This window comes from Haliotis rufescens, unplaced genomic scaffold (assembly GCF_023055435.1).
Source record: "Haliotis rufescens isolate VD_foot unplaced genomic scaffold, xgHalRufe1.0.p SCAF_57, whole genome shotgun sequence".
NCBI lineage: Eukaryota > Metazoa > Mollusca > Gastropoda > Lepetellida > Haliotidae > Haliotis > Haliotis rufescens.
In genome coordinates this window covers 2,058,097-2,070,856 of record NW_025964301.1, presented here as the reverse complement: position 1 = coordinate 2,070,856, position 12,760 = coordinate 2,058,097, and the positions used below count along the sequence as shown (strand labels likewise).

The following is a 12,760-nucleotide window of genomic DNA, read 5'->3' as shown; positions in this document are numbered from 1 at the left end:
TTGCTATGTATTCAGCGTTTATTCCATTTTATCAACAAAGGAGGAATCCAAGTAGAAAATACGTTGTCGTAGTTCAGGTATTAATTTTGCCGACCTAACGGTAATATATAGAAATGTGTTCTGTCGAAGTGGAATCCACTCTTTTACACTGTAGTCATTAAACTATGCTGAAATGATTGAAAGTATTGAAGGAATATCTATATAATGCTCTTTACATACATTCCATCGACTAGACAAATACGTCAGTGTCCAAGCCAAGGTATTACTTTATCAGTGAGCATGGACAAGCCTGTGACTGATATTATGTACCTGCAGCCTGTTGTAAGTTGAATTAACACAATCAGTAATATTAATGACAAGCACCTTTTTCTCTTGTTTTCGCCAAGGTCGGTGTCATAGAAGACGTTGTCGTAATGGAGGCACTTGCAGGCAGATTGGACGCTCGAAATGGAGATGTTTGTGTCGACGTGGATTCGGTGGCAGGACATGTAAAAGGAAAGTAGGTAAGTGTCCGTGTCCATGTTTTAGAAACTGAGAAAAGGTGATCATTTCAAAATGGCATGTACAAGTTGAGATTAGTCAAATATTGAACATAGCTGTGTACGATTAGTTTCATTATAATTGTGTAAGGTAAGTTCGTACTGTCATCATGATGTATTACACATTCAGAGACTGACAAAACAGATACGAATAGTGCCATACTATCAATCCAGTGTGAATAAAATATGTGTTTATAAGACACTACATGTACACATTACATCACACTTGCACACAAGTTATCCCAGTTTGAAATGTAAACTTACAAAAGGAAATCATTTCAAAGACACATGTTTTATTAGAGGTAATTTCAAAAGTTATATACTGTTTGAGATAATACACCGCAATTAATGAAAAAATGTATATATTTAATGTTTGTAGGCCCTCAACGATAACACGCACGAACGAAAACACACACACACACGTCAGTGTTCACACCAAATTACTACCAAACAGAAGTTTGGTTAATATATGAACATGTCCGTGATGATATTCCAACTTGGAAATACAGTATTATACAGATTGAGAAAACAGGAATTGCGATGTATTCAGCGTTTCCTCAATGTTATCAACAAAGGAGGAATCCAAGTAGAAAATACGGAGAGGTAGTCCAGGTATTAATATTGCCGACCTTATGGTAATATATAGAAATGTGTTCTGTCGAGGTGGAATCCACTGTTTTACACTGTGGTCATTCAAAATATGCTGAAATGATTACAATTATTGAAGGAAAATCTAAATAATGCATGAATGAAGTCTATTGAATTAACACAATAAGTAATATTTATGACAAGCACCTTTTGCTCTTGTTTTCGCCAAGGTCGGTGTCATAGAAGACGTTGTCGTAATGGAGGCACTTGCAGGCAGATTGGACGCTCGAAATGGAGATGTTTGTGTCGACGTGGATTCGGTGGCAGGACATGTAAAAGGAAAGTAGGTAAGTGTCCGTGTCCATGTTTTAGAAACTGAGAAAAGGTGATCATTTCAAAATGGCATGTACAAGTTGAGATTAGTCAAATATTGAACATAGCTGTGTACGATTAGTTTCATTATAATTGTGTAAGGTAAGTTCGTACTGTCATCATCATGTATTACACATTCAGAGACTGACAAAACAGATACGAATAGTGCCATACTATCAATCCAGTGTGAATAAAATATGTGTTTATAAGACGCTACATGTACACATTACATCACACTTGCACACAAGTTATCCCAATTTGAAATGTAAACTTACAAAAGGAAATCATTTCAAAGAGATATGTTTTATTAGAGGTAATTTCAAAAGTTATATACTGTTTGAGATAATACACCACAATTAATGAAAAAATGAATATATTTAATGTTTGTAGGCCCTCAACGATAACACGCACGAACGAACACACACACACGTCAGTGTTCACACCAAATTACTACCAAACCGAAGTTTGGCTACAATATGAACATGTCCGTGGCTGTATTCCAACTTGGAAATACAGTATTATACATATTGAGAAAACAGGAATTGCTATGTATTCAGCGTTTATTCCATTTTATCAACAAAGGAGTAATCCACGTAGAAAATACGTTCTCGTAGTTTAGGTATTAATTTTGCCAACCTAACGGTAATATATAGAAATGTGTTCTGTCGAGGTGGAATCCACTCTTTTACACTGTAGTCATTAAACTATGCTGAAATGATTGAAAGTATTGAAGGAATATCTATATAATGCTCTTTACATACATTCCATCGACTAGACAAATACGTCAGTGTCCAAGCCAAGGTAACCTTATCAGTGAGCATGAACATGCCCGTGACTGATATTATGTACCTGCAGTATGTTGTAAGTTGAATTAACACAATCAGTAATATCAATGACAAGCACCTTTTGCTCTTGTTTTCGCCAAGGTCGGTGTAATAGAAGACGTTGCCGTAATGGAGGCACTTGCAGGCAGATTGGACGCTCGAAATGGAAATGTTTGTGTCGACGTGGATTCGGGGGCAGGAGATGTAAAAAGAGAGTAGGTAAGTGTCTGTGTTGTGAAAGGTAAGTTCGTACTTTCATCATCATGTATTACACATACAACGAATGACAAAACAGATACGAATAGTGCCATAACATTCAGCGTGAATGAAAAAATGTTTTTATCAGACGCTACATGTATACATTACATCACACTTGCACACAAGTTATCCCAATTTGAAATGTAAACTTACAAAAGGAAATCATTTCAAAGAGACATGTTTTATTAGAGGTAATTTCAAAGGTCATATACTGTTTGAGATAATGCAACGCAATTAATGAAAAAAAAATTATATTTAATATTTGAAGGCCCTGAACGACAACACGCACGAACGAACACACACACGTCAGTGTTCACACCAAAATACTACCAAACAGAAGTTTGGTTAAAATATGAACATGTCCGTGGTTGTATTCCAACTTGGAAACAGTATTATACATATTGAGATAAACAGGAATTGCTATGTATTCAGCGTTTATTCCATTTTATCAACAAAGGAGGAATCCAAGTAGAAAATACGTTGTCGTAGTTCAGGTATTAATTTTGCCGACCTAACGGTAATATATAGAAATGTGTTCTGTCGAAGTGGAGTCCACTCTTTTACACTGTAGTTATCAAAATATGCTGAAATGATTGAAAGTATTGAAGGAATATCTATATAATGCTCTTTACATACATTCCATCGACTAGACAAATACGTCAGTGTCCAAGCCAAGGTATTACTTTATCAGTGAGCATTAACAAGCCTGTGACTGATATTATGTACCTGCAGCCTGTTGTAAGTTGAATTAACACAATCAGTAATATTAATGACAAGCACCTTTTTCTCTTGTTTTCGCCAAGGTCGGTGTCATAGAAGACGTTGTCGTAATGGAGGCACTTGCAGGCAGATTGGACGCTCGAAATGGAGATGTTTGTGTCGACGTGGATTCGGTGGCAGGACATGTAAAAGGAAAGTAGGTAAGTGTCCGTGTCCATGTTTTAGAAACTGAGAAAAGGTGATCATTTCAAAATGGCATGTACAAGTTGAGATTAGTCAAATATTGAACATAGCTGTGTACGATTAGTTTCATTATAATTGTGTAAGGTAAGTTCGTACTGTCATCATCATGTATTACACATTCAGAGACTGACAAAACAGATACGAATAGTGCCATACTATCAATCCAGTGTGAATAAAATATGTGTTTATAAGACGCTACATGTACACATTACATCACACTTGCACACAAGTTATCCCAGTTTGAAATGTAAACTTACAAAAGGAAATCATTTCAATGACACATGTTTTATTAGAGGTAATTTCAAAAGTTATATACTGTTTGAGATAATACACCGCAATTAATGAAAAAATGTATATATTTAATGTTTGTAGGCCCTCAACGATAACACGCACGAACGAACACACACACACGTCAGTGTTCACACCAAATTACTACCAAACCGAAGTTTGGCTACAATATGAACATGTCCGTGGCTGTATTCCAACTTGGAAATACAGTATTATACATATTGAGAAAACAGGAATTGCTATGTATTCAGCGTTTATTCCATTTTATCAACAAAGGAGTAATCCACGTAGAAAATACGTTCTCGTAGTTTAGGTATTAATTTTGCCGACCTAACGGTAATATATAGAAATGTGTTCTGTCGAGGTGGAGTCCACTCTTTTACACTGTAGTCATTAAACTATGCTGAAATGATTGAAAGTATTGAAGGAATATCTATATAATGCTCTTTACATACATTCCATCGACTAGACAAATACGTCAGTGTCCAAGCCAAGGTATTACTTTATCAGTGAGCATGGACAAGCCTGTGACTGATATTATGTACCTGCAGCCTGTTGTAAGTTGAATTAACACAATCAGTAATATTAATGACAAGCACCTTTTTCTCTTGTTTTCGCTAAGGTCGGTGTCATAGAAGACGTTGTCGTAATGGAGGCACTTGCAGGCAGATTGGACGCTCGAAATGGAGATGTTTGTGTCGACGTGGATTCGGTGGCAGGACATGTAAAAGGAAAGTAGGTAAGTGTCCGTGTCCATGTTTTAGAAACTGAGAAAAGGTGATCATTTCAAAATGGCATGTACAAGTTGAGATTAGTCAAATATTGAACATAGCTGTGTACGATTAGTTTCATTATAATTGTGTAAGGTAAGTTCGTACTGTCATCATCATGTATTACACATTCAGAGACTGACAAAACAGATACGAATAGTGCCATACTATCAATCCAGTGTGAATAAAATATGTGTTTATAAGACACTACATGTACACATTACATCACACTTGCACACAAGTTATCCCAATTTGAAATGTAAACTTACAAAAGGAAATCCTTTCAAACAGACATAATTTATTAGAGGTAATTTCAAAGGTCATACTGTTTGAGAAAATACAACGCAATTAATGAAAAAAATGTATATATTTAATGTTTGTAGGCCCTCAACGACAACACGCACGAACGCACACACACACACACACGTCAGTGTTCACACCAAAATACTACAAAACAGAAGTTTGGTTAATATATGAACATGTCCGTGATGATATTCCAACTTGGAAATACAGTATTATACAGATTGAGAAAACAGGAATTGCGATGTATTCAGCGTTTCCTCAATGTTATCAACAAAGGAGGAATCCAAGTAGAAAATACGTAGAGGTAGTCCAGGTATTAATATTGCCGACCTTATGGTAATATATAGAAATGTGTTCTGTCGAGGTTGAATCCACTGTTTTACACTGTGGTCATTCAAAATATGCTGAAATGATTACAATTATTGAAGGAAAATCTAAATAATGCATGAATGCAGTCTATTGAATTAACACAATAAGTAATATTTATGACAAGCACCTTTTGCTCTTGTTTTCGCCAAGGTCGGTGTCGTAGAAGACTTTGCCGCAATGGAGGCACTTGCAAGCAGATCGGACTCTTCAGATGGAGATGTTTATGTCGACGTGGATTCAGAGGCAGGAGATGTCGGAAGAGTGTTGGTAAGTTTCAGCAGCTTGTGTGAGAAAAGAATTAAAACTGAACATGTATAAATCTAAAACTTTTAATACTGGATGTAGAATTGCAAGGCGTAACGCCCGCAGAGCACTACGAAGATTTAGGACTGCCCGTACTATAGTCTTGACAGAAAGAAATATTGCGAAAGTAGGAATAAATATAAAAGTTGCTGTCGGATTTACAAACTTGTTATGCGTAGACATAGACAAGACAAACTCAAAAAGTGTATTTACAACCCTTCTTCGTTCTGGAAACAAGTACGATCTCTTAAGAATAGATCTTCTGCTACAGATAACGTAGTGGCTTGGTCATTTTAAGAAGTTTTTTTCAAATGATGCCATATTCACTATGGCAACTGATGATATGCAAAAAATATTTTAGTGAATGCGACACAGATGTTGATGAAGTTCTGCTAGATTCACCCATTGTTGAAAACGAAATATTAGATGCGATAAATCACCTCAAGAAGGGAAAAGCAGCTGGTCCTGATGATGTAGTTATCGAAATGTTGAAGTCAAGATATACACAATTTTATGGATAACAACTTCTTTAATACTGTGAAAAGCGACGTTTCGGTATAGATCCTTATACCGTTGTCAAGAAAGACTGAATGAGGGACATAGTTCAGAATATATATAGTAGGTGGATGATTAACAATAGAGGAATAACAGTAACACCAATTGCATACATGAGTGGGATAACATTGGTATGTGTTGACAACAAAGAGATGATGCTGTCACAACACGATGGACAGAGAACACAAAGGTGGAAGCCAATAGGGATATGAAGCCAATAAACAGGATAAGTGATTATTGTTTGATGAGTTCATAGTAGGCGGATGGGGTGAACTGCAACTGTGGACAATCTTACGTAGGTGAAACATCCCGCCAGAATGAAAGAGCATAAAACCTCCACCATTAAATCCGACAGCAAATCAGCCTCCACGATTTCACTAAAAGAAAACTAGCAGAAGCATTTAAAACCCCAATAAACTACCAAAACCAAACCACATAATCAAACTAACAAACTTCCATACTCAGGTCCCTTAGTTCGCCCCCCAAACCCTCTTGGCATTTTTTCCAAATCTCAAAGTTTCCAAAATTCTATATAAACAACCACTAAAACACCCCTGCTGGATTGCCAAACAACTTTTTCCCTCTTTCGGAAACACATTAAATGGCCTGGCCGGGCCCGTGTGCGAAATACGCTGCAGTCGGAAAGGGCACGTAAAATCTCCAATATAAGTAAGTAAGTAACCCTCATTTTAGGAAAAGTATTTACTACAATATTAAACAATAGAATTTCCAAATTGGCGACCATGCGTGATAAAATTCCCGAATTTCAAGCTGGCTTCAGAAAAAGTTATTCGACCGAAGATCATGTATTTACACTTTATGCACTTATTCAAAAAACCTTGTCACGGCATAAGCATAAACTGTATGAAGCATTTGTAGATTTTAAAAAGGCTTTCGATTCTGTCAATCGCTTTAAGCTATGGACATGTCTGCGAAAAGCTGGTTTACGTGGGAAAATGTTTACTATTCTAAAATCAATGTATTCTAATGTGAGATCATGTGTTCGTTGTGGGGATAGCTTTAACATATTTCTTTGATTGTCCTTTGGGCCTAAGACAAGGCTGTATTTTGAGTCCGATCTTATTTTCATTTTTCATTGATGAATTATATTACGAAATAGCTGCCAGTGGTAAACATGGTATCCCAATGTTTCCAGATTTGATAGAAATATTAATGTTACTTTTCGCAGATGATGTCATTCTAGTGTCAGATACTGTTGTTGGTCTACAAAGGCAATCACATATTTAATGTACATACACGAAAGAATGGAAATTATCAGTAAATTTGAAAAAAACTAAAATTGTGATCTTCAGAAAAGGTGGTCCAATAGCGTCGAAAGAGAGATGGTCTGCGATGGCCAGTTAGTCAATATAGTAGATCACTACTCATATTTAGGAATCTGGTTCTTACACACAATGAATTGGAAAAAAATGTGATAAGATCTTCTTTAAGCTTTTTGATACCCAGATACAACCAATCTTATTGTATGGTTCTGAAGTATGGGGATTTCAACGTTATGACTGTTTAGAGAAGGTTCACTTATTAGCATGTAAAAAGTTTCTGTGTGTCAGGTCTTCTACACCAAATTGCATGGTTTATGGTGAATGTGGTAGATACCCATTATATATTAACTCTCAGATCAGATGTTTAAAATACTGGTTTACAATTCTTGATATGTATGAACAACGTCTCCCCAAATTAGCCTATAACATGCTTCTACATTTAGATAACATGGGAAAGAATACTTGGACATCGCATATTAGAAATCTTTTATTTTCGCATGGTTTTGGTTTTATATGGCTATGTCAGTCAGTTTGAAATGTAAATCTGTTTCTTAATGAATTTCGGAATCGGTCTATAAGTATGTTCTACCAAGAACGCTACATGTACACATTACATCACACTTGCACACAAGTTATCCCAGTTTGAAATGTAAACTTACAAAAGGAAATCATTTCAAAGAGACATGTTTTATTAGAGGTAATTTCAAAAGTTATATACTGTTTGAGATAATACACCGCAATTAATGAAAAAATGTATATATTTAATGTTTGTAGGCCCTCAACGATAACACGCACGAACGAACACACACACACACACGTCAGTGTTCACACCAAATTACTACCAAACAGAAGTTTGGCTACAATATGAACATGTCCGTGGCTGTATTCCAACTTGGAAATACAGTATTATACATATTGAGAAAACAGGAATTGCTATGTATTCAGCGTTTATTCCATTTTATCAACAAAGGAGGAATCCAAGTAGAAAATACGTTGTCGTAGTTCAGGTATTAATTTTGCCGACCTAACGGTAATATATAGAAATGTGTTCTGTCGAGGTGGAATCCACTCTTTTACACTGTAGTCATTAAACTATGCTGAAATGATTGAAAGTATTGAAGGAATATCTATATAATGCTCTTTACATACATTCCATCGACTAGACAAATACGTCAGTGTCCAAGCCAAGGTATTACTTTATCAGTGAGCATGGACAAGCCTGTGACTGATATTATGTACCTGCAGCCTGTTGTAAGTTGAATTAACACAATCAGTAATATTAATGACAAGCACCTTTTTCTCTTGTTTTCGCCAAGGTCGGTGTCATAGAAGACGTTGTCGTAATGGAGGCACTTGCAGGCAGATTGGACGCTCGAAATGGAGATGTTTGTGTCGACGTGGATTCGGTGGCAGGACATGTAAAAGGAAAGTAGGTAAGTGTCCGTGTCCATGTTTTAGAAACTGAGAAAAGGTGATCATTTCAAAATGGCATGTACAAGTTGAGATTAGTCAAATATTGAACATAGCTGTGTACGATTAGTTTCATTATAATTGTGTAAGGTAAGTTCGTACTGTCATCATCATGTATTACACATTCAGAGACTGACAAAACAGATACGAATAGTGCCATACTATCAATCCAGTGTGAATAAAATATGTGTTTATAAGACGCTACATGTACACATTACATCACACTTGCACACAAGTTATCCCAGTTTGAAATGTAAACTTACAAAAGGAAATCATTTCAAAGAGATATGTTTTATTAGAGGTAATTTCAAAAGTTATATACTGTTTGAGATAATACACCGCAATTAATGAAAAAATGTATATATTTAATGTTTGTAGGCCCTCAACGATAACACGCACGAACGAACACACACACACGTCAGTGTTCACACCAAATTACTACCAAACAGAAGTTTGGCTACAATATGAACATGTCCGTGGCTGTATTCCAACTTGGAAATACAGTATTATACATATTGAGAAAACAGGAATTGCTATGTATTCAGCGTTTATTCCATTTTATCAACAAAGGAGTAATCCACGTAGAAAATACGTTGTCGTAGTTCAGGTATTAATTTTGCCGACCTAACGGTAATATATAGAAATGTGTTCTGTCGAGGTGGAATCCACTCTTTTACACTGTAGTCATTAAACTATGCTGAAATGATTGAAAGTATTGAAGGAATATCTATATAATGCTCTTTACATACATTCCATCGACTAGACAAATACGTCAGTGTCCAAGCCAAGGTATTACTTTATCAGTGAGCATGGACAAGCCTGTGACTGATATTATGTACCTGCAGCCTGTTGTAAGTTGAATTAACACAATCAGTAATATTAATGACAAGCACCTTTTTCTCTTGTTTTCGCCAAGGTCGGTGTCATAGAAGACGTTGTCGTAATGGAGGCACTTGCAGGCAGATTGGACGCTCGAAATGGAGATGTTTGTGTCGACGTGGATTCGGTGGCAGGACATGTAAAAGGAAAGTAGGTAAGTGTCCGTGTCCATGTTTTAGAAACTGAGAAAAGGTGATCATTTCAAAATGGCATGTACAAGTTGAGATTAGTCAAATATTGAACATAGCTGTTTACGATTAGTTTCATTATAATTGTGTAAGGTAAGTTCGTACTGTCATCATCATGTATTACACATTCAGAGACTGACAAAACAGATACGAATAGTGCCATACTATCAATCCAGTGTGAATAAAATATGTGTTTATAAGACGCTACATGTACACATTACATCACACTTGCACACAAGTTATCCCAGTTTGAAATGTAAACTTACAAAAGGAAATCCTTTCAAACAGACATAATTTATTAGAGGTAATTTCAAAGGTCATACTGTTTGAGAAAATACAACGCAATTAATGAAAAAAATGTATATATTTAATGTTTGTAGGCCCTCAACGACAACACGCACGAACGCACACACACACACACACACGTCAGTGTTCACACCAAAATACTACAAAACAGAAGTTTGGTTAATATATGAACATGTCCGTGATGATATTCCAACTTGGAAATACAGTATTATACAGATTGAGAAAACAGGAATTGCGATGTATTCAGCGTTTCCTCAATGTTATCAACAAAGGAGGAATCCAAGTAGAAAATACGTAGAGGTAGTCCAGGTATTAATATTGCCGACCTTATGGTAATGTATAGAAATGTGTTCTGTCGAGGTGGAATCCACTGTTTTACACTGTGGTCATTCAAAATATGCTGAAATGATTACAATTATTGAAGGAAAATCTAAATAATGCATGAATGCAGTCTATTGAATTAACACAATAAGTAATATTTATGACAAGCACCTTTTGCTCTTGTTTTCGCCAAGGTCGGTGTCGTAGAAGACTTTGCCGCAATGGAGGCACTTGCAAGCAGATCGGACTCTTCAGATGGAGATGTTTATGTCGACGTGGATTCAGAGGCAGGAGATGTCGGAAGAGTGTTGGTAAGTTTCAGCAGCTTGTGTGAGAAAAGAATTAAAACTGAACATGTATAAATCTAAAACTTTTAATACTGGATGTAGAATTGCAAGGCGTAACGCCCGCAGAGCACTACGAAGATTTAGGACTGCCCGTACTATAGTCTTGACAGAAAGAAATATTGCGAAAGTAGGAATAAATATAAAAGTTGCTGTCGGATTTACAAACTTGTTATGCGTAGACATAGACAAGACAAACTCAAAAAGTGTATTTACAACCCTTCTTCGTTCTGGAAACAAGTACGATCTCTTAAGAATAGATCCTCTGCTACAGATAACATAGTGGCTTGGTCATTTTAAGAAGTTTTTTTCAAATGATGCCATATTCACTATGGCAACTGATGATATGCAAAAAATATTTTAGTGAATGCGACACAGATGTTGATGAAGTTCTGCTAGATTCACCCATTGTTGAAAACGAAATATTAGATGCGATAAATCACCTCAAGAAGGGAAAAGCAGCTGGTCCTGATGATGTAGTTATCGAAATGTTGAAGTCAAGATATACACAATTATATGGATAACAACTTCTTTAATACTGTGAAAAGCGACGTTTCGGTATAGATCCTTATACCGTTGTCAAGAAAGACTGAATGAGGGACATAGTTCAGAATATATATAGTAGGTGGATGATTAACAATAGAGGAATAACAGTAACACCAATTGCATACATGAGTGGGATAACATTGGTATGTGTTGACAACAAAGAGATGATGCTGTCACAACACGATGGACAGAGAACACAAAGGTGGAAGCCAATAGGGATATGAAGCCAATAAACAGGATAAGTGATTATTGTTTGATGAGTTCATAGTAGGCGGATGGGGTGAACTGCAACTGTGGACAATCTTACGTAGGTGAAACATCCCGCCAGAATGAAAGAGCATAAAACCTCCACCATTAAATCCGACAGCAAATCAGCCTCCACGATTTCACTAAAAGAAAACTAGCAGAAGCAGTCCACATTTGCCGCCACAAGCCATCAATCAACAGAGATCAGGGCTATTTCATCCCATCCGCCTACTATGAACTCATCAAACAATAATCACTTATCCTGTTTATTGGCTTCATGTCCCTATTGCACATTGCAACAAGAAACCCCAGAACACGCACTCATACACTGCACCTACTACCTAACACACCGAACTACACTACAAACCACCCTAAATCTAAATAAGGCTCTTACTCTAGAAGCAATCCTGAACCCACAACATAAAATAGAAAAATTCAAAGCCTTAGGCGTATACTTAATCAAAACAGGACTAATAAATCGCATTTAAAACCCCAATAAACTACCAAAACCAAACCACATAATCAAACTAACAAACTTCCATACTCAGGTCCCTTAGTTCGCCCCCCAAACCCTCTTGGCATTTTTTCCAAATCTCAAAGTTTCCAAAATTCTATATAAACAACCACTAAAACACCCCTGCTGGATTGCCAAACAACTTTTTCCCTCTTTCGGAAACACATTAAATGGCCTGGCCGGGCCCGTGTGCGAAATACGCTGCAGTCGGAAAGGGCACGTAAAATCTCCAATATAAGTAAGTAAGTAACCCTCATTTTAGGAAAAGTATTTACTACAATATTAAACAATAGAATTTCCAAATTGGCGACCATGCGTGATAAAATTCCCGAATTTCAAGCTGGCTTCAGAAAAAGTTATTCGACCGAAGATCATGTATTTACACTTTATGCACTTATTCAAAAAACCTTGTCACGGCATAAGCATAAACTGTATGAAGCATTTGTAGATTTTAAAAAGGCTTTCGATTCTGTCAATCGCTTTAAGCTATGGACATGTCTGCGAAAAGCTGGTTTACGTGGGAAAATGTTT

The 12,760-nt window shown here is 36.4% G+C and overlaps 1 protein-coding gene across 30 annotated transcripts in view; it reads left to right on the top strand.

Annotated features, from left to right (window-relative positions):
- LOC124137803 (neurogenic locus Notch protein-like) overlaps positions 1-12,760 on the top strand; it is a 71,985-nt gene that overhangs the window by 29,771 nt on the left and 29,454 nt on the right. For 18 of the 30 annotated variants that reach the window (XM_048385341.1, XM_048385335.1, XM_048385322.1 and 15 more), the window contains 9 exons: positions 387-503; positions 1,358-1,474; positions 2,426-2,542; positions 3,385-3,501; positions 4,455-4,571; positions 5,425-5,541; positions 8,732-8,848; positions 9,802-9,918; positions 10,774-10,890. In XM_048385341.1, the coding sequence (XP_048241298.1) occupies positions 387-503; positions 1,358-1,474; positions 2,426-2,542; positions 3,385-3,501; positions 4,455-4,571; positions 5,425-5,541; positions 8,732-8,848; positions 9,802-9,918; positions 10,774-10,890 (1,053 nt within the window). The remainder of the gene's footprint in view (positions 1-386; positions 504-1,357; positions 1,475-2,425; positions 2,543-3,384; positions 3,502-4,454; positions 4,572-5,424; positions 5,542-8,731; positions 8,849-9,801; positions 9,919-10,773; positions 10,891-12,760) is intronic. The other 12 variants (XM_048385340.1, XM_048385339.1, XM_048385343.1 and 9 more) reach the window with 10 other exon arrangements.